Source organism: Dromiciops gliroides, chromosome 4 (genome assembly GCF_019393635.1).
Source record: "Dromiciops gliroides isolate mDroGli1 chromosome 4, mDroGli1.pri, whole genome shotgun sequence".
NCBI lineage: Eukaryota > Metazoa > Chordata > Mammalia > Microbiotheria > Microbiotheriidae > Dromiciops > Dromiciops gliroides.
The window spans coordinates 113,593,696-113,613,270 of record NC_057864.1 but is presented as its reverse complement, the minus strand read 5'-3'; the positions used below and the strand labels follow the sequence as shown (position 1 = coordinate 113,613,270).

The 19,575-nt window shown below is 36.6% G+C and overlaps 1 protein-coding gene across 7 annotated transcripts in view; it reads left to right on the top strand.

The window, feature by feature from the left end:
- ANGEL2 (angel homolog 2) overlaps window positions 1-19,575 on the top strand; it is a 29,199-nt gene that overhangs the window by 2,021 nt on the left and 7,603 nt on the right. For 4 of the 7 annotated variants that reach the window (XM_044004425.1, XM_044004424.1, XM_044004423.1 and 1 more), the window contains exons 2-7: window positions 4,942-5,270; window positions 10,190-10,446; window positions 14,407-14,476; window positions 14,773-15,191; window positions 18,932-19,058; window positions 19,386-19,446. In XM_044004425.1, coding sequence (XP_043860360.1) covers window positions 4,942-5,270; window positions 10,190-10,446; window positions 14,407-14,476; window positions 14,773-15,191; window positions 18,932-19,058; window positions 19,386-19,446 — 1,263 coding nt within the window. Of the gene's footprint in view, window positions 1-1,945; window positions 2,167-4,938; window positions 5,271-10,189; window positions 10,447-14,406; window positions 14,477-14,772; window positions 15,192-18,931; window positions 19,059-19,385; window positions 19,447-19,575 lie in introns of those variants that run through there. The other 3 variants (XM_044004426.1, XM_044004427.1, XM_044004429.1) reach the window with 2 other exon arrangements.

The window sequence follows — 19,575 nt, the reverse complement described above, 5'->3', positions numbered from 1 at the left end:
ACTAAATTATCTGTAAAGTAGAGGTGTCAAACACCCATGTGTAGTGTGTTGACAGGCAACTCCCAAATGGGGCTCTCCAGATTAAAATGTAATTTGGAAAGGTTAATAAAATAAATAAAACACAATACAACATAGACAATGTTAATTTACGGTTTTCTAAGTTAACAGGGATGTTTCTGTTTGAGTTTAACACCACAGGTCTAAGTTCCCTTTCAGTTCTAAATTTGTTTATTCTGTGACCAGTTCTTTCAGTAATTCAGGAGTCCCTGATTGTGTGCCTAACATTGCTTTGCACGATGGGGGATACAAGAAGCCTCTGTGGTCCAGAAATGTCTATTTAGTTGAGGAGAGAAGGCAAATAAATATAAAGTAACCAGCTAGAAGGAACAATGTACTAAGCAGTACTTATAACCTTTATGGAGCACCTACCACGTGTGGAGCTGTGCTAAGTACTTTACAATCTTTAGCTCATTTGAATACTCACAACAACCCTGGGGGTAGGTGCTGTTATGATCCCCTGTTTACAGTTGAAGAAATAGAGGCAACTATAAGTTGCCTCAGTATATAGATGTGTGAATCTGAGTAAATCATGTAACTTCTTTGGACTTCTGTTTCTTGTGATAAGGAGGTTGGTTATATATAATGTATAAAAATTCAAAATTCAAAAAAAAATTCAAAAAATGTATAAAAATTCAGCCTAAAAATTCAAATTAAACAAATGTTTAAATGTATATCTTGTGCAGAGCATTGTTCTGAGTGCTGGAGATTCACAGATGAAAAAACAAACCCGCCAGAATTCCTTTACCTCAAGGAGCTTTATTCTAGTGGGAGAATAAAAAAAAGTCCATAAGTAGAATGTAATAAGAGTGAAATCCAGACAAAATACTATAATATATTTAAGGAGTGATCAATTCCAGTTGAGTGAAAAAGGCAACTTGGTCTTTAAAGGAAGAGCAGAATTACAGTAGGTGGTGATTTTTATGGCAGGAGTGTATTCTAGCTGTGCTGGCCTGTGCAAATGCATAAAGGTGGGCGAAGGAGAAAGAATTCAGTAAATAGTCATCCAGTGTGGCCAAAATAGAGTGTATGTTAACTTTCTGAGTATCAGCTAAAAGTAGAATGGGCTGAGGTCCCTTCCAGCTCTCAAATTCTATGATAGTATGATACCCTCTCCTGACTAGTCTTCAGTGAAAATTACATATGACTTACTGCTTGTTTGGAGATATTGTAAGATTCCTACAGGGGCATAGATTGGACTGGAGAGCTTCTGAGGTACCAGATACCTTCTAATTTACATTCCAGAAAGGGAATATGATAAGACTAGGAAGATAAGTGGACATTGAATTGTAAGTGGCCCATGGTGCTAAGTCAAGGCATTTCTGCTTTGGTTTGATAGTTAAAGATTTTTGAGTAGGAGAATTATATGGTCAGACCTGTATTTGAATCAGTCAGAAAACATTTATTACTTATCTATGTGTCAAGTACTGGATATCATTTTTGCATCTATGTAAAGGATGGCTTGGAGAAATGAGAGTAGTGTCAGGGAGGCCAATTAGAAATTGATGTCAAAGGTGATAAGTGTGGTGTAGGGTAAGTAGAGAGAAAGGGAGTGGTATGAGAGATCATGTGGAGGTAAAATTGACAGGACTTCACAACTAGTTGATTGAAGAGGGAAGTATACAGAGGGAAAATGATTCTGAAATTTTGAATCTTTGGTAATTGGATTGTAGTAATTTAATGATGTCAGCAGAACTTGGAAAGTTGGAGAAGGGGTAGGTTTTGGGGGAAGATGAATTCTGTTTTGGACATGTTGAGTTTGAAATGCTATTAAAATATCTAGTCAGGTAATTGGAAGTGTCAAAGTGGATTTTAATGGGAGGGTTGGTTTAGACATAGATATTTGTAAGTCTCTGCATTGTCATCGTCGAAGATTCCTGGTCTCCAGCCTCAGGTGAGAAGAAGAGCAAGACCTTGCTCTGACTGCTTCACATGTCTGCTGAAAGAAGGCTACTAGGAGCCAGCTTCAGAACTTCCATCTGCACCAGCCCAAGACAACTTCCACCTCTTGCTGCCAGCTTGATCTCCCAACCTGGATGTGAAGAACCTCCAGTGAGAAGAGGACCCAACTTCCCTTTGACCTCAGGCCTTCCATCTCCTGCTGAGCAGGTTCGACTTCCATCTCCCCTTGCCTAATCTCCAACCTTTGGAGGGAAGAGTAGTGAAACAGGACCTCCCATCTGACCATGTATCTTCCATCTCCTGCACCATCTTGCTCTGTGCTTGTCTCCTGCTTGATCTTCAGCTTCCTCTGGGAAGAGGAGTAGCACCTTCCACTCAGTGATGAACATCCTCACACTTGGTCATAGCCTACACATTCCAGTGATTCTAAACTCTTGTAGATCATCACCTAAACCTCATTCCCCATCTTCCACCACTTGATTCCTTGTTCCTATCTGATTCAAACCTCCCACCTCAAAGTCCCAAAGAAATGCTACCCACACCTTCTCCTGTGCCCTCTAGAATGCCTGTTTTATTGGCAACAAATTTCCCTTCATCCTACATCTTTTCATCTTCTGTTCCTTCTATTTCCTACAGTCACTGAAATCTGACTCCCCACTGATTCTGCCTTCCTGGCCACCCTTTCCAGGACCAGCTGCGACCTCACTCATTCTTCTCATCTCACTGTTGTGGGAGTTGGACGACTGCTCACTCCCTGCTACCACGTCAAATTCTCCCCCTACCTCTACCACTTGGTAGCCTCTCCTCCTTTGAGATTCATGTAGTTTATATCTCCCACTCAATTAAAATTCTGGTCTAGTTGTCTACAGACTTCCTGGTCATTCTTGTTCCTTCTTCAACAAGTTTGATACATAGCTCACAATTGACAATTTTTCTCTCCTTCCCAACTCCTGCCTTCATTCATACGGGACTTCAACAAACATTGATTTTCCTTCAAATCTTTAATCACTCAATTCCTCAACCTACTCACTTCCCATGAGCTACTCTTCTACCCCACCTCAGCCCCACACAAAGATGGTTGTACCTTTGATCTTGCCCTCACCCACAAATGCACCACCTCTTTGTTTAAGAATTCCTAGTCAATTAGCTTTTCACTTCTCCCTCTGCCTTCCCTAACCAAATCCTAGTCTTTAGTTAAACTGTGACCTCCATTCCTTTACCTCTCAGTTTTCTCCCAGACCATCTCCCTTTCACTTGATACTCTCTCCCCTTGGTGAACCAGTTCAACTCTATACCGTACTCTTGAGTCCTTGGTCCCCTTCTCATATAACCAGTTGCACCCTGCACACACACACACACACACACATACACACACAGAGTCCACTGAATGAAGGTATAGACAACCTGAAAACAGTTTATATAAGGCAAACTATATTCAGGATAAAAAGGAAATAATTAGTAGAGAGAATGGACTAGAATTAAGAGGGGTCAGAAGGGGCTTTCTGTAGAAAGTGGAATTTTAGTTAGGGCTTTAAAGGAAGCCAGAGAGGTCAGTAGTTGAAGCTTTGATGAGGAAGAGTGTTTTAGACATGGAGGACAGCCAGAGAAAATGTCTGCATCTGAGAGATGGGACAGCCAGCTGGGCAGTGTCACTGGATCAGAGTATGTGTCAGGGAGTAAGGCGGAAGGAGACTGAAAAGACAGGAGGGGACTTTTTGAATACAAGAGCATATTTTTTATGATCCTGCAGACAATAGAAATCCAGTGGAGTTTATGGAGGGGGGAGGTAACATGATCAGACCTGTACTTTAGGGAAATTACTTTAGTGACTTTATGGAGGATGGATTGGATTGGAGAGAGACTTGAGACAGGTGGCCCCATGAGCAGACTATGGCTCAATCAAGGCATGAGGTGATGATGGTCTGCACCCGAATGGTGGCAGTGTTGGAGAGAAGGGGGCATATTTGAGTAATGTACAGGTGAAGTGGACAGGCTTTGACAACAGCCTGGATATGAAGATTAGAGGTAGGAGTCCAGGATGACTCCTAGGTTCTGAGCCTGAAGTGCTGGGAGGATAGTATTGCCCTCCACAGTGAGAGGGAAGATGTATGTGTATGTACAAGCTCAATCGAGGCAGGGGGTGGGGGTGGGGAGCTGTTTAGTGGGGAAGATAAGAAGTTCTGTTTTGAACATACTGAGTTTAAAATATCTACTGCACATCTAATTTGAGTTGTCTGAAAGACAGTTGGAAATGTGAGATTGGAGGTCAGCAGAGAGATCGGGGCAAGAAAGGTAGACTTGAGAATCATTAGCATAGAAATGTAATTAAATACATGGAAACTGATGAGATTATCCAGTGAAGTAGTATAGAGAGAGAACAGAAGAGAGTTCAGGATAAAACCCTGAGGGACACAGATGGTTAGAGGGCATGATTTTGGAGGAGGATCCAGCCAAGGAGAAAGGAGAGTGACCAGATAGGAGAAACAGGAGAGAGTACTGTGCCAAAAATTTAAGAGAGAAGAAAGTATCAAGAAGGATAGGGTAACCAACAGTGTCAAAAGTCTGCAGAGAGGTGAAGAAGAATGAGGATTGAGAAAAGGTCATTGGATTTGGCAATCCTAGTGATCTTCTATAACTCTGCAGAGTGTAATTTCAGTGGAGTAATAAGGTTGAAAGCCAGATTGTGAGGAGTTAAGAAGAGAAAAGGAGAGGAAAGAAAGTAGAGGCATATATTGTAGATGGAAATATAGGGTATGGAAGGATCAAGTGAGGTTTTTTCCAGGATGGGAAAGACATGGACAAGTAAACAATAGGATATTAACCAGTAGAGAGGGAGAGATTGAAAATAAGTGAAAGAGTGGAGATGACAGAGGGAGCAGTTGATTGGAAAAAATTGGATGGAATGGGATTATTTGATATTTTGGTTCTCTTAATTGTGACTTCCTAAAATGATATATTAACTATAATATTTATTTCTTTTAGATATCCCATGTTACCCTATCACCTGCAGAGCCTGGGCAGAGACAGGATTACGCCATGGGATATTTCTCAAAGATTTTGCTGGAACAGACACATCTCTAGTTGTATGAGGTGGCCTGGGAATTATTCTTGGGCTCCTTATCCATACTTCAGCAGTCCACATTGCCCACTAAATTGGAGGCCACCTTGCTTGTTTCTACCTAATAGAAGTCAGTTCCAGCACTGGAATTGGAGACCTGACAACTTTATACATACATCTTTATTTCACCTTTCTAGTTATATCATGGACTCTGAGGAAGATAAGCCATCATCAAAACGTCAAAAAACCCAAGGTAAAGTCAGTACACACAGTGTCTTGGTGAAGAAATGACTTTTAACCATTAGAGTGAATCTTGAGGTTTTAAAATTCTACCCTGGAAAAAAAATTAACTCTTGTAGGTGTTTGGGGAAATTGGTCTTTGTCCTTCATTAGTTGTTTTTCCTCTGATTATTACTAATTAGAATGTCTTTCCAAAATTGTTTTGGTTTTTATGTTCATTTAAAAACAACTACTTGGAGTAAAAGTGGAAACCTGTGATTCAATGGATGAGATATATTTGGGAATGAAAAGAGAAATTAGCTTATCAAGGTAACTTAATTTTTGTCCAAATGAACTGTACAATTAAATGAGCATTTCCCTAAAAGTAGAGGAGTAGGAAATATTTCTTAACTTAGATTTAGGAATTGTCATTTAATTTCATTTGTGCACATATTTCCTGAGTCCATACACATAGATATTTGATAGTAGCACAGTAACTTGAAGGTGATAACCAACTACATGATAAGAAATTAGTCCATCAAAATAAAGCAATCATTGAGTGTTAAGTGAAGGCTCAATGCATTGTCTAGACATAGAAATATTGGTTCTTCAAGTAGCATATAATTTGGTTAAAAGAAAATACATATGTAGTTAGTATAGGTTTTGTAGATGGTACTCTCAAAATATTTAATTGTTAATAATGTTCAAAGAATATTGATACATGTTTTTAAGTGCATTTTAATGGAAAAGACATGCTATATTTGAAATTACAAACACTGAAAGAAGACAAATTCAATTGTTTAGTACTTCTTGCAGTGTTAATTCAGCCTTAGTGTATATGGACACATTAGATTTTGTACCTTGTGTGTTCATCAGTAGATACCTATAAACCTAAAGGCTTTATTAAGTTATATTAGATTGGTAGTTTTTTTGTTGTTATTGTATTTAGGGTATCCATTTCAATGTCTGTTCTCTTCCACTTTTTAAGAGATTGCCTTATTTTTTTACTCATTGAGAAATTAATTATTTCACAATATACTTCTCCCAACTAACTCCTTTTGAATCCTTTGAAGTAAATGTTATCTGTTTTTCTCCTTATAAGCCTGGTGTGCTATTAGCTAGGATGATTAAACCTATTGGGAAGGTCAGTTAAATTTTGGAAGTATTTGATTACAATTTGACTCATTATGTTTGATCAGACTTCTCCAAGTGTCCTGATTCAGGGAAAAGTTCTCAGAGGCTGTAGATTTAGAGTTGATCTTGTCCAACCTCCTCATTTTACAGATGAGGTACTTGAAGCCCAGAGAGATTATTTAACTTGCTCAAGGTCTCACAGTAGCAAAATTGTTTTTGTCCTATCAGATATTTCATGTCAAGATAAGGGTTTTCAGTCAAGAAACAACAGTGTTATTATGACTCTCACTTTGAGGTAAAACTTGAATAATTTTGCATAACTATTATGACTCTAATTTGGCACCTTAAAAATTGGATCTAGGGGCAGCTAGGTGGCGCAGTGGATAGAGCACTGGCCCTGGATTCAAGAGTACCTGAGTTCAAATCCGGCCTCAGACACAACACTTACTAGCTGTGTGACCTTGGGCAAGTCACTTAACCCCAATTGCCTTCTCCCCCCCCCAAAAAAAAATTGGATCTAGCCTCCCACTTATTTTCCTTTGATCATAGTATTTCATGGTATATAGGTTATATAAACTTTTGTTATATGATTTTATCAGAGAGCATATCAAGTCTAAGAATCATCCCTACTACATCACAGTGGTTCTATTATAACTGAGATTTGGAACCTGAACATTCCATGAATCACTTTGGAAGGCTTGATAAAAAAAAAAAATGGTTAAGCTCAACTTGTGTAAACTATGCTTGACTTGGGCCTTTCTCTAATACTATCTCAAAGGTTGAAACAGACTGCATTAAAAAAAAAATTCAGGAGGGTTCCACAAACTCTGAAGGCTTGAAAATCACTACCATATAGATCACCAGGTAGTTCTAATGAACTGACGAGAGGTTATGAAAGTGGGTTTGCAAACTTTATGAAAGATAAGAACTGTAAAATCCTTATTAAAATTTCAATGTGTGCACATAGATCTGCATCTGTATATACACCATTGTCCTTCACATTTGAATAAGGCATTTCAACAGTCTTGCTATATCCATTTGTATGACCACAGCTAACAAAATTGTTGCATGATCATAGAGTCTTGCTCTTTACATATTTATACATATGTGAACGTTTTGTTGTTGTTCTGTGGCTAAATGCACCATAGGCACTACCCAATTTATGAATGAGTAGAATTCTAGAAGTTCATTTTTGGACCTTTGAAGACACTTTTCCACAGAACCAAAATTTAAACTGTTAACCACAAAAGCCTATTTCAATCAATCATCAAACATTTATTATGTACCTGGAACTATACCACTACCACTAGGAAGAGATAGGAAGACCAAAATAAAACAATCCCCGCTCCCAAGGAGCTTGTATTCTATTGAAGAGACAATATGTACATATGTAAATAACTATACTATTTAGTAATGTAGGTAAATTCTAATATTAGTAGTCCAGATTATGGATCCAAAGAATTGGGAAAAAGAAGGGAGTTCATTCTTGGGTGCAGGATCATAGGCAAATTCTGTATAGGCACAATTTGTTTCTGATATCCTATTCTGTGGCTGCATACATTTTTAATTTAAATCCAAAAGAAGCAGTTATTTTTGAATATTCCTATGATGGGGCTCTTGATGTTCAAAATATAGGCTACTTAAGACATAAGATTTTTCCATATATAATAATAAAGTTACTTACCCTTCCCTTTTTATACTTCTTAGGCTTCCCTGTGTTTCCCAAAGTTTCCTCTTACTCCCTAATGACCTTTCACATCCTTACACTCTCTACTTTAGGTTCTCATCCAGGTCAGTTCTCCCCCTCACCCTAAAATGTTCCATATTCAGAAATTGTCTACCTCACTACCCCCACCTGTCTCCCTTTTCCAACCCCCCCCAAAAAAAAAACCTAAAAAATCAACCTTCCACATTTCATCTCAGTCACATTAAGGGGAAAATGTGATGTAAATGATTTTCCTAATGTCCGTGATTAACTACCTCCTACCCCTCTCAGAAATATTCTCTGTTTAAAGAGAGGATGTTTATTAAATACTTATAAAGGAATTGTTGGAATTTTAGGCACTGTAACAGTGAAATAAAAAACTGGTGGGGGAGAGATTCTTAAAGATGTTTTAGCTTCTGTCCTTTCTTTTCAGCTCAGTTTCACTAAAAGTTTAAATTCTTTCAAAACAATTTCTGTGGTAACAGGGCCTCCACCAATGTGGAGAACAGGTCACAACTGTGGCAGACTTTTGTCAAATTGTAAGTCAGTGACCACCTTTCTTTGTAATAAGGCATACACTGTATAAGGTATCTCTGATTAATTTTGTTCTACAATCATGTTGCCAATACATTATAACTAAGCCCCACTATAGTCTTGAAGGCATCTAATCCTTATGGATATCAGTTCCCTTCTCCTTTTGAGCGGTGGAAAGCAGGAAGTTTATGCCCAGGATTCTTGGTGGAAAACAAACAGTATATGCCCAGGAGTTTTTAATATTCATGTCAATCAAAAAATACTGGCTGGGCCAAGGATCTTCTCTAAATGATCTCTGTATCTTCTCTTGAATTATCTAGCTCCAAGGACAGTGCCTTACACATAGGTGTACAGTAAATGGTTGTCAAATGAGCAGGTCCAAGCAAAATGCAAAGTAATCAACTTCCTTCGTCTCCACTCTGTGGATAAATGATTCTAAGGTGTCCACGTATGTGATAGGCACGGGCTGAGCAGGGACAGGTTTGGACAGCATCTACCAAACATCCTCCAGGCCATGACTTCAGCACTTATAGCTTCTATCCCTTATGGTCTCTGGCTAGGAGGGAAAAAATCTTTAAGAGAATTCTGCTCAGTATTCAGAGTCTGAATGGTGGATTTCTAGTACTATAGTTTCAAAATTATTATAGTGTTCCTTCTTAGTGAACTACATCATATTGTTTCTTCTAACATTGAAACCAGATAATGATACTAGGTGGGATGTGCCTATATCTGCTACTATTTGAGGCTGTGCCTCTTCATCTTGCAGGTTTCCTGATGACTTTATTGAACATAAACTACCACGTTTCTGTTTGCTTCATGCCAGATTGATCTACCTACCGTGGTTGTTAAACCAGCACCCTGCAGCCATGCCACATCACTTGACTTTTGCATTGGTGTGTCCTGTTAGCCTTTCTTCTTCTGCCTGCACTGATCAGAGTCACCCTGCTTCAGCTTAGCAAACAGCTGCTGCCTCAGTGTTTTCATCTTTGCCCTCCCCCCCTTCCCATGTATCTCTTCCAAGATGCGAGGTCCAAGGGCCGTTCTAGCATGAAATTGCTTGTGGAACTTGTCCTGAGGAAATTTGGGGGAGGATGGATTAAAAGGAAAAAAAAAAGAATTAGAAATTACTGCCTTCAAAACTAGTTGTGTGACCACAAGTTCTCTGAGCTTTGGTTTTTCTTCATCTGTAAAATGGACATTGTATTGACATGACCAACCTCCCAGGGCTGTTGTGAGCATCAAATGAGATGATGATTGTAAGGTTCTTTGACAGCTTTGGAATGCTATAGAAATGCCAGGTATTCTTATTTCTAGACTTTTAATTTTTCCAGGGTGCTTGAAAGGTTCTCAAACCTCTTTTCTTCTTCAGAATATCATTGGACCGGGACTGCCTAGGTGACTGGATTTGTTAACAGCTTTCTCTAGTGTCAGGGAAGACTCTTGGCTATACAGAGTGTTAATCTAGTGATGAGGATGCCCTTAAGTCAGAATTCTTAAAAAGCAGAGAGTTTTATATATAGGTAAATGTGTTTATGCTTCTAAGATTAATTCTTTATATTCTGTCTACTGTATTTTGACAGGCGTGATAAAGCGGCATTGGGAATACCTCTGTCACCATAATAAAGAAAACATGAAGATCCTAGGAGATAAACTTGTTGACCAAAAATATAAAGATGAAAAGGAAAAATTTGAGTTTTCAGTCATGTCCTATAATATCCTTTCACAGGATTTATTGGAGGATAACTCGTATCTTTATAGACACTGCCGAAAGCCAGTCTTGATTTGGGGCTTTAGGTTTCCCAATATCCTAAGAGAAATTAAGCACATGGATGCAGATGTAAGTGTACAATATCATGGAACATGCCTCATACAATAAAAATTTGAACTCTAAACTTTATAAATAATTTAATTAAATTGCTTTGCTCATGTAGAATCATTCCATTCTTGAAGTGGGAAAGGAAGCAGTTTAGTAACAGTGGATTGATTTTTTTTTAAAGGCACAAGACCTGCAGAAAGATATTACTGATATGTTGGCATACTTAGCCATATACCTTTTTCAGAAGGGACTTATGAAATAAGTATACTCAAAAAATGAAATGACATTTTTGCCAGTGAGCAATTAAAAAAATGATAAGGGGCACTGAATGCATATGTTCGGTAATACATCAGTCAGTCAGCTAGCACTGAATAAGTGTCTCCTGTGTACCAGGCACTGTGCTAATCATTGGGGATACAAAGAAAGGCAAAGAACAATCCCTGTTCTCAGGAGAACAGTCTAATAGGGGAGATAAGAAAAGATAGACAGAATAAATCAGAAGTAATCTCAGAGGAAAGACTTCTTGTTGAAGATGAGAGTTTAGTTGATACTTGAAAGAAGCTGGAGAAGTTAGGAGGCAGAGGATGGGGAGGAAGATCATTCCAGGCATGGGAGCAACCAGTAAAAAATGCTTGGAGGCTTTGTTCCAGGAACAGCAAGGAGCCAGTGTCACTGGATCACAGTGTGCATGGAGGGGAGTGAAGTGTAAGAAGACTGGAAAGGTAGGAAGAGGCCAGATTATGAAGGGCTTTGAAAGCCAAACACAGGATTAAAAACCAAACAAAAGGGTTTTGAAAGCCAAACATCAGAATGATTTGGAGAATTGGGATTTTCATGTCACTATAATTCCAAATTTTTATGTTAAAGTAAGACAGTTGATTTGCTTTTAGACTTTGTTGTAACACGATCTAGCAGTGGTAGGAATTTTATTTTTTTAAGATTTGGAGCACGCACAGTAGTAATTAAATATTTTATTTTATTTTAAAAAGAAATATAATTTTCATATTAGTGTCTTTTAAAACCAAAACATTTTGTCAAGTCTTAATTTTAGTAGTGAGTGAATCATGTAAATGTATTTTTTGGTTCATATGATCTTAAATTTGATGCCTCTTCAAACAACCCAGCAACCCCCCCAAAAAAACCAAAACTAAACTAAACTACACCTGAAGTCTTTTCATTAACTTTTTTTTTTTTTTTTTGGCAGGGCTATGGGGGTTAAGTGACTTGCCTAGGGTCACACAGCTAGTAAGTGTCAAGTGTCTGAGGCCGGATTTGAACTCAGGTACTCCTGAATCCCGGGCCAGTGCTTTATCCACTGCGCCACCTAGCTGCCCCTCATTAACTTCTAATATGATGAAAAAGGCAAATTCATAACCAGTGAAGAAAAATAAAAGCAATTATGATATAATTATAAACTGATAGTTTAATTAAGTGGATGAATATTTACAAAAACATAAATTGCCCAGATTCTAGAATAGGAAGTCGAATGCTTAAGTAGCCCTATAATATAAATTGTACTAGGCATAATTGAACTCTCTAAGAACCATGGGACCAGATGGATTAACAAGTGATTTCTATCAAACATTTAAAGAACAATTAATTCTACCAAATTATTTGTATAACACAAATTTGGTCTTGATACCTAAACCAGAGAGAGTCAAAACAAAGAAATAAAACTGTAGACCAATTTCCCTAATGAATTTTGATGCAAATATTTAAAATAAAATACTATCAAGGAGATTATCACAAAAATACTGTGACCAAGTTAGATTTATACCAGAAATATAGAGCTGGTTCAATATTAAGAAAACTGTAAGAATAATATTGATTATATTAACAATAAAATTCCATAAATCATATTAATAAATGAATAGATGCAGAAAAACCTTTTGACAAAATGTAATACCTATACCTGTAAAAAAAAAAAACCAACCACCAGAAAGCACAAGAATAAATGGAGCTTTCCTTAAAATGATAGTAGTATCAATCTTAAACCAAAGCAAACATTATCTGTAATGGAGAGAAGCTTAGGCGCCCTCCAAGAAAATCAGGGACAAAGCAAGGATGTCCATTATCACCATTACTATTCAACATTGTACTAGAAATGCTCACTGTAGTAGTAAGACAAAAAGATGTTGAAAGAATCCACATAGTCAATGAGGAAGCAAACCTATCACTCTTTGCGGATGATATGAAGGTTTACTTAGAGAACCCAGAGAGTTAATTAAAAAACGAATAAAAGCAATGAACAACTTTAGTAAAGTTGTAAGACGTAAAATAAACCCATACAAATTGGTGTTTTTTATGTTACCAATGTAACCCAGCAAAAAGAGATAGACTGATAAATCCCATTTAAAATCTGTATAGACAATTATAAAATAATTGAGAGTCTCCTTGCTAAGGGAGAGAACTATGTGAACACAATTACAAAACATTTTTCCCACAAATAAAGACAGATTTAAATAACTGGAGAAATATTAATTGCTTATGAGCATACTGAGCCAATATGATAAAAATGACAATACTACCTAAATTAATTTATCTGTTTGGTGCTATACCAATCAAATTACCAAATAATTACTTTAAAGAGCTAGGAAAAAAAATTATAACAATTAAATGGAGAAGCAAAAGGTCAAGAATATCAGGGGAATTGGTGGGGGAAAAAAGAAACAACATCAAGAAGGAAGGGGGGGCTAGCAGTCCTCGATCTCAAAATGTGCTACAAGGCTATAGTCTTCAAAATAATTTGGTTTCATTTCTAAACTACATAGGGAATTGAGTCAAATTTACAAGAATAAGAACTCTTCCCCAATTGTTTAGGATATAGACAGTTTTAGGAAGAAGAAATCAAAGCTATCAAAGATGTATGAAAAAATGTTCTAAATAATTTGAGAAATATGAATTAAAACAGTTGAGATAATACCTCACACCCATTTAGATTGGCTAAGATGACAAAAAAGGGAAAATGACAGTTGCTGGAACAGATGTGGGAAAATATGTACAATAATTCACTATTGGTGGAGCTGTGGATTAGTCCAACCATTATGGAAAACAATTTGGAACTGTGCTCAAAAAGCTATTAAACTGAGCAGCTAGGTGACGCAATGGATAAAGCACTGGCCTTGGATTCAGGAGGACCTGAGTTCAAATCCGACCTCAGACACTTGACACTTACTAGCTGTGTGACCCTGGGCAAGTCACTTAACCCCCTTTGCCCTAAAAAACAAACAAACAAACAAAAAGCTATTAAACTGCACATACCTGTTGAGCCATTGATACTACTAATAGGTCTATACTTCAAGGAGATCAAAAGAGAAAAAGGATCTGTATGCACAAGAATATAGTAGTTCTTTTTGTGACAGGAAAGATTTGGAAACTGAGGAGATGCTCTTCAATTGGGAAATGGCTAAACAAATTATGGCATAGGAATGTGATGGAATGCTATTGTGCTGTAAGAAATGAAGAGACATAGGAACACTTATTGAACTAATGCAAATGAAAGCAGAACCAGGAGAGCATTTTATACAATAGTAGCAATATTGTAAAGATAAATAACTTTGAAAGACTTGGAATTAGAAATACTGATCAACTTAATCAAAGACAGTTCCAAAGGACTTATGATGAAGCATGCTGTCTTCTCCAGAGAGAGAACTGATGGGCACATAGTGCGGATTGAAGCGTGTTTTCCCTTTTTTTTCCCCCCTTGGAATATGACTAATGTGGAAATTTGTTTTCATGCCTATACATATTTGTATTTTTTTTTGTTATTTTTCTTGCCATCTCAATGGATGAGAGCTAAAGAGGAAGGGAGGGAGCAATTTGGAACTGAAAATAAAATTGATTAAAGCTTTAAAAAAAACCCTAATATGGCAAGCATAAAACTGAAAATTTATTTTTAATGATCAAAGGAACATAAAATTTTCTTTTAGCATCTTTACTGTTGTGCTGAATTCATATATTTTTTAAAAAATTTTGTTCTAGATTCTTTGTTTACAAGAAGTACAAGAAGATCATTATAGAAAAGAGATCAAGCCCAATTTGGAATCATTAGGTATGGTATAAAGTTTAACTAAATTTATACTTCCAGCAATTTAGAAATATTAAATTATGGCATTCAAAATAGAGCTATACATAGCATGGTTGGGGAAAAAAAACAACCCAATTTTTCAAAATGTGGCATTATTCATTTAGGAGATATTTGAAGCATTATGTATATCAAGGTGACTGTGTTATACTGATTTCCATTATTCAAATCAAAAGGTCTACAGTAATCTCAAAAATAGTAGAGTAGCAGTATTACTTCTTTGGTTTAAGCTAACAATACTAATTAAATTTTATTTTTCATAGGATATCATTGTGAATATAAAATGAGGACAGGAAGGAAACCTGATGGCTGTGCCATTTGCTTCAAATGTTCCAAATTTACACTATTATCAGCAAACCCTGTAGAATTTTACCGCCGTGATATACCGCTATTGGATAGAGACAATGTTGGACTGGTATTACTCCTGCAGCCCAAATTTCATTATACTGTCTCACCTATATGTGTAGCTAACACCCATCTATTGTATAATCCAAGGCGAGGTGATATTAAATTAACTCAGCTGGCTATGCTGCTGGCAGAGATCTCCAGTGTTGCCCATCAGAAAGATGGCACTGTCTGTCCCATCATTATTTGTGGTGATTTTAATTCAGTTCCTGGCTCTCCACTCTACAGTTTTATAAAGGAAGGAAAATTGAATTATGAAGGACTTGCCATAGGAAAAGTAAGTGTTCTCTTTATATCATTTTTTTTTGCTAACTATACTTTCATGAAAATATATTTATTTTTAACATTCTTTTCTTTTTAAATTTTGAGTTGCAAATTCTCTCCCTTCCATCCCCTCCCAACACCCACTGAGAAGACAGGCAATATGATATTAATTATACATGTGAAATCATGCAAAGTATATTTCCATATTAGCCATATTTCAAAAAAAGCAAGAAAATTATACTTCAGTTTGCACTTGTTGACCACTTCTCTCTCTGGAGGTGGAGAACATTTTTACATCATGAGTCCTTTGGAATTATCTTGAGTCATTATCTTGATCAGAATAGCCAAGTCTTTCACAGTTGATCATCATTACAACATTGTTGTTACTATATATGATGATCTTCTAGTTCTCACTTCACTTTGCATCAGTTCATATCATCTTGCCATGCTTTTTTGAAACATAGTACAGCAATACCCTATCATAATCATATGTCACAACTTGTTCAGCCTTTCCCCAACTGATGAGCAAACCCTCGATTTCTCATTGTTTAGCATTACAAAAAGAACTGCTACAAATATTTCTGTACCTATAGGTCCTTTTCATTTTCTTTGATCTCCTCAAGATATAGACCCAGCAATGCCATTGCTGGGTCAAAGGGTATGCACAGTTTTATAGCCCTTTGGCAATAGTTCCAGATTGTTCTCTAGAATGGTTGGACCAATTCACTCTACCAGCAGCTCATTAGTGTACCTTTTTTCACCTCATCCCCTCTAGCACTTGTCATTTCTGGTATGATAGGTATGATGTGGTACCTCAGAGTCATTTTAATCTGCATTGCTCTAATCAGTAGAGATTTAGAACATTTTTTCATTTGACTATAGACTGCTTTGACTTCTGAAAAATGCCCGTTTATATCCCATGATCATTTATCAATTGGGGAATGGCTCTTATTTTTACAAATTTGACTCAGTACATACTCAGTAAATATTTTTAAAATGAGGCCTTTATCAGAGAAAGCTGCTGTAAACATTTTTATATACTTCATTGTCTATGATATCTTTTTAGCATAATATTGTTTTTCCAATTATCTCTTTTAATTAGGTCTATTTTTGGTTTTACTTTGTCTGAGATCATGATTGCTACCCCTAACTATTTTTTTACTTTAGCTGAAGCATATTAGATTCCGCTTGTGATGTTTAAAATCTAAATGTGTGGTTGCCTTAAATTAGAAGCTTTAGCACCAGTCTTTGGGCATTAAGTATTTATTAAAGCATACCAGGTATTCACACAGAGTTCAGAAAGTTAAGAAAAGGCCTATCTAGCCTAGAGTTCCAGCCTGATTGGGTTCTTTAAGTCCTCTCCCACAAGCCTGCTTCAACCACAAACTCTTCTCAAACTGAGTATGGAAGCTTTTTATAGTTCTGGAGCAGAGGCGGTCCTTACACTCTGCTTCAAGTTGATTGGTTGAGAGTGGTTTCCTGTTGATGTTGCAGTCCACAGCCTCTGAGAACACACTCTACTCAGGGTTGGTCATGTGTGGTTACAATCTAATTAACTTGAAGTAGGCTAATCAGCAAAGTCAATCACTCTCACTTAATTCAATCAGTTTAGACTAATCTCCAGGTGAACCTTTGAGTATCTGCCAATCCCATTATTTTCTCACAAGCTCCAATCCTTTATTTTAACTGTGTAGGTGTCTTTCTGTTTCAAGTGTGTCTTTTATAGATAGTATATTGATGGATTCTGGTTTCTAATCCATTCTGCTACCTGCTTAAGTTTTACAGGTGAGCTCATCCTATTCCCATTCAGTGTTATAATTACTAATTGGGTATTTCCCTCTATCCCATTTTCTTCCTCAAAATTATCTGTAATCATTGCCTTCCTTAATCTGTCCTCTGTTTTATTATTCCCCACTGTCTTTTCTCTTATGCCTGTCCCCTCCCACTTCCTTGTCAGCTGTGTTACATTTCCATACACAACTGAGTGTGTATATATATTTTTCCCTCTTTGAACCAATTCCAATGAGAGTGAAGTTCAAGCATAGTGCCCCCCCATTTTCCCCTTCATTGTAAGAGTTCTTCTGAAGGTGCTTCTTTTATGTAAGAAAATGTCCCCATTCTACTTCTCCTTTCCCTCTTTTCCCAGTTTATTCTTCTTTCTCACCCCTACATTCCTTTTTTAGAGATTATCCCAACATAATTTATTGACACCTCTGCCTTCTTGTCTATGCAGATTCTTAACTGCCCTAATAATAAAATTCTTAGGAGTTACATGTATCATCTTCCCATATAGGAATATAAACAGTTTAACTTTATTGAGTCCTTTAGGATTACTGTTTCATGTTTACCTTTTTATGTTTCTCTTAAGTCTTCTGTTTAAATGTCACATTTTCTATTTAGTTCTGATCTTTTCAGCAGTAATACTTGGAAGTCCTTTATTTCACTAAATAAAAGTTTAAAGTCAAGAAATCGGCTGGAAAATGAGCAAAACAAAAGGGGGGGGAAGGGGGGACTTGACCATTAAAAGTTACCACCCAGCGTTCCTTCTGGGGGAAAAATAGATATTTAATGTGATATCCAGTTAGAAATGTCCAATATGCAATTGATGATAAGGGACTCTGAAGTTCAGGAAAGAGATTAGGCCTAGATATATAGATCTGATGGTTATCAGCATAGAAAATATTGCATCCATGAAAGTTAATGGAGTCACAGAGAAGAGAAGAGGGTCCAGGACAGAGCCTTGGGGAACATACACAGAGAATAGGCTATAGGTGGTCTTCCACCAAAGTAGACTTGAAAATGAGAGGAGAAAGTATTCAGGAAGAAAAAACAGTTAACAGTGGCAAATGTTGTTGAAAGGTCAAAGCATTAGGATTGAGAAAAACCTGTCAAATATTCCACTTAAGAGATCCTTGGTAACTTTGAAGAGAGCCATTTCAGCCAAGTGATGAGATTAGAAACCATACTACAAAGGTTGAGAAGTAAGCACAAAGGAACATATTTAACTCTTAAAACTCTTTTAGGTATACATTTTGAGAGATGGCAAATCAAATTTGAGTAAATCCTCCAGAATTAAGAATGAGAGCTATAATGTGGATAAAGAAAAGAAAAGGAAAAGGCATTGTGTAGACAAAACCACTGTGCTTATTATTTTTTTATCATTCTCATATTTAAAATATTAGATGAGAGGAAAATGTTGACTTTTCAAATGTAAAACAATTGAAATTATTTCTTAATTTTAAGCAGATAGTTTTAAGATGTTAAGTCATTTCACAGATTGTCTAATAAAGATTACTTTTCCCCTTCTGAGATTGAATTTCATGTTACATACTTTATATAGCAAATTCTTTGAAATTAAAAAAAAACCCCACAACTCTGTATTTAAGAACCTTCACCAAAGTCTTAAAGACCTTATGCCTCATCCTTACTTGATTATCCATGGTTCTCAAAGGCTATGCTAGCTGAACAAAAATTTTATCAGATCTGAACCATTTAGGCTTTCGCTGTGGTTTTGGTGATAGAGTACATATCTGTCATCTTAAGACCACCCTGGCTAAATTCAGAGAGGCTAATTACCAGAATTGGCCAACCATTGTTGAAACTTTTGGGCCATAGAAGCTCATGAAGTATTTACTGTTTACTGAAACATAGGTGATGCAGGTTGCCATTTCCATTGCTGGAAAGAATACCTATGCTTTTGAAGCATTAGAGTTTTGATTGAAGTACTAATAGTTTGTTGGAATTTTGTTTTAGGTTTCTGGTCAGGAACAGTCTCCCCGGGGACAGAGAATTTTGTCTATTCCAATATGGCCCCCAAGCTTGGGTATTTCACAGAATTGTGTCTATGAGATACCACAGGTAACAAGAATAGAAAAGGCAGGTATGTTTTGACAGTACATTAAGCCTTCTTTGTGCATGATAGAAAATGAAGAAACATATTTTTCTTTTTTAGAGATTTCTAAGTTATCTTTAACAATAAAAAGTTGAGCTTCAAAAAAGTCTATAATAAATTGCATATGATTTTGGCTGTGTTTGTTTTTTATTGCTACTCATAAACCTTTTTTGAGCATCAATAATATATAGCTCCTTGGATGAAATACCTAACATCTATCTAAAATATCATTTAAACATATTAGATATATGTGAAAAGAATGAGCTAAGAACATTTAAATCAACACATATTTTAATGTTTTTCTTGCTCTTATAGAAGAGGATGATGTGACACAAAAACAGTTGGAAAAAACAGAGGTCCTAGTGGCAGCTAAAAAGTGAGTTCTGAAAAATGACAAGCAATTTATTGACTTGTTTTCATCTGAAGCTGTGGGATTATTAGACTTAAAATACATTTGTATTTTTTGAAACCATACCACTTCAAAATTTCTCTTGTAGTTGATGTT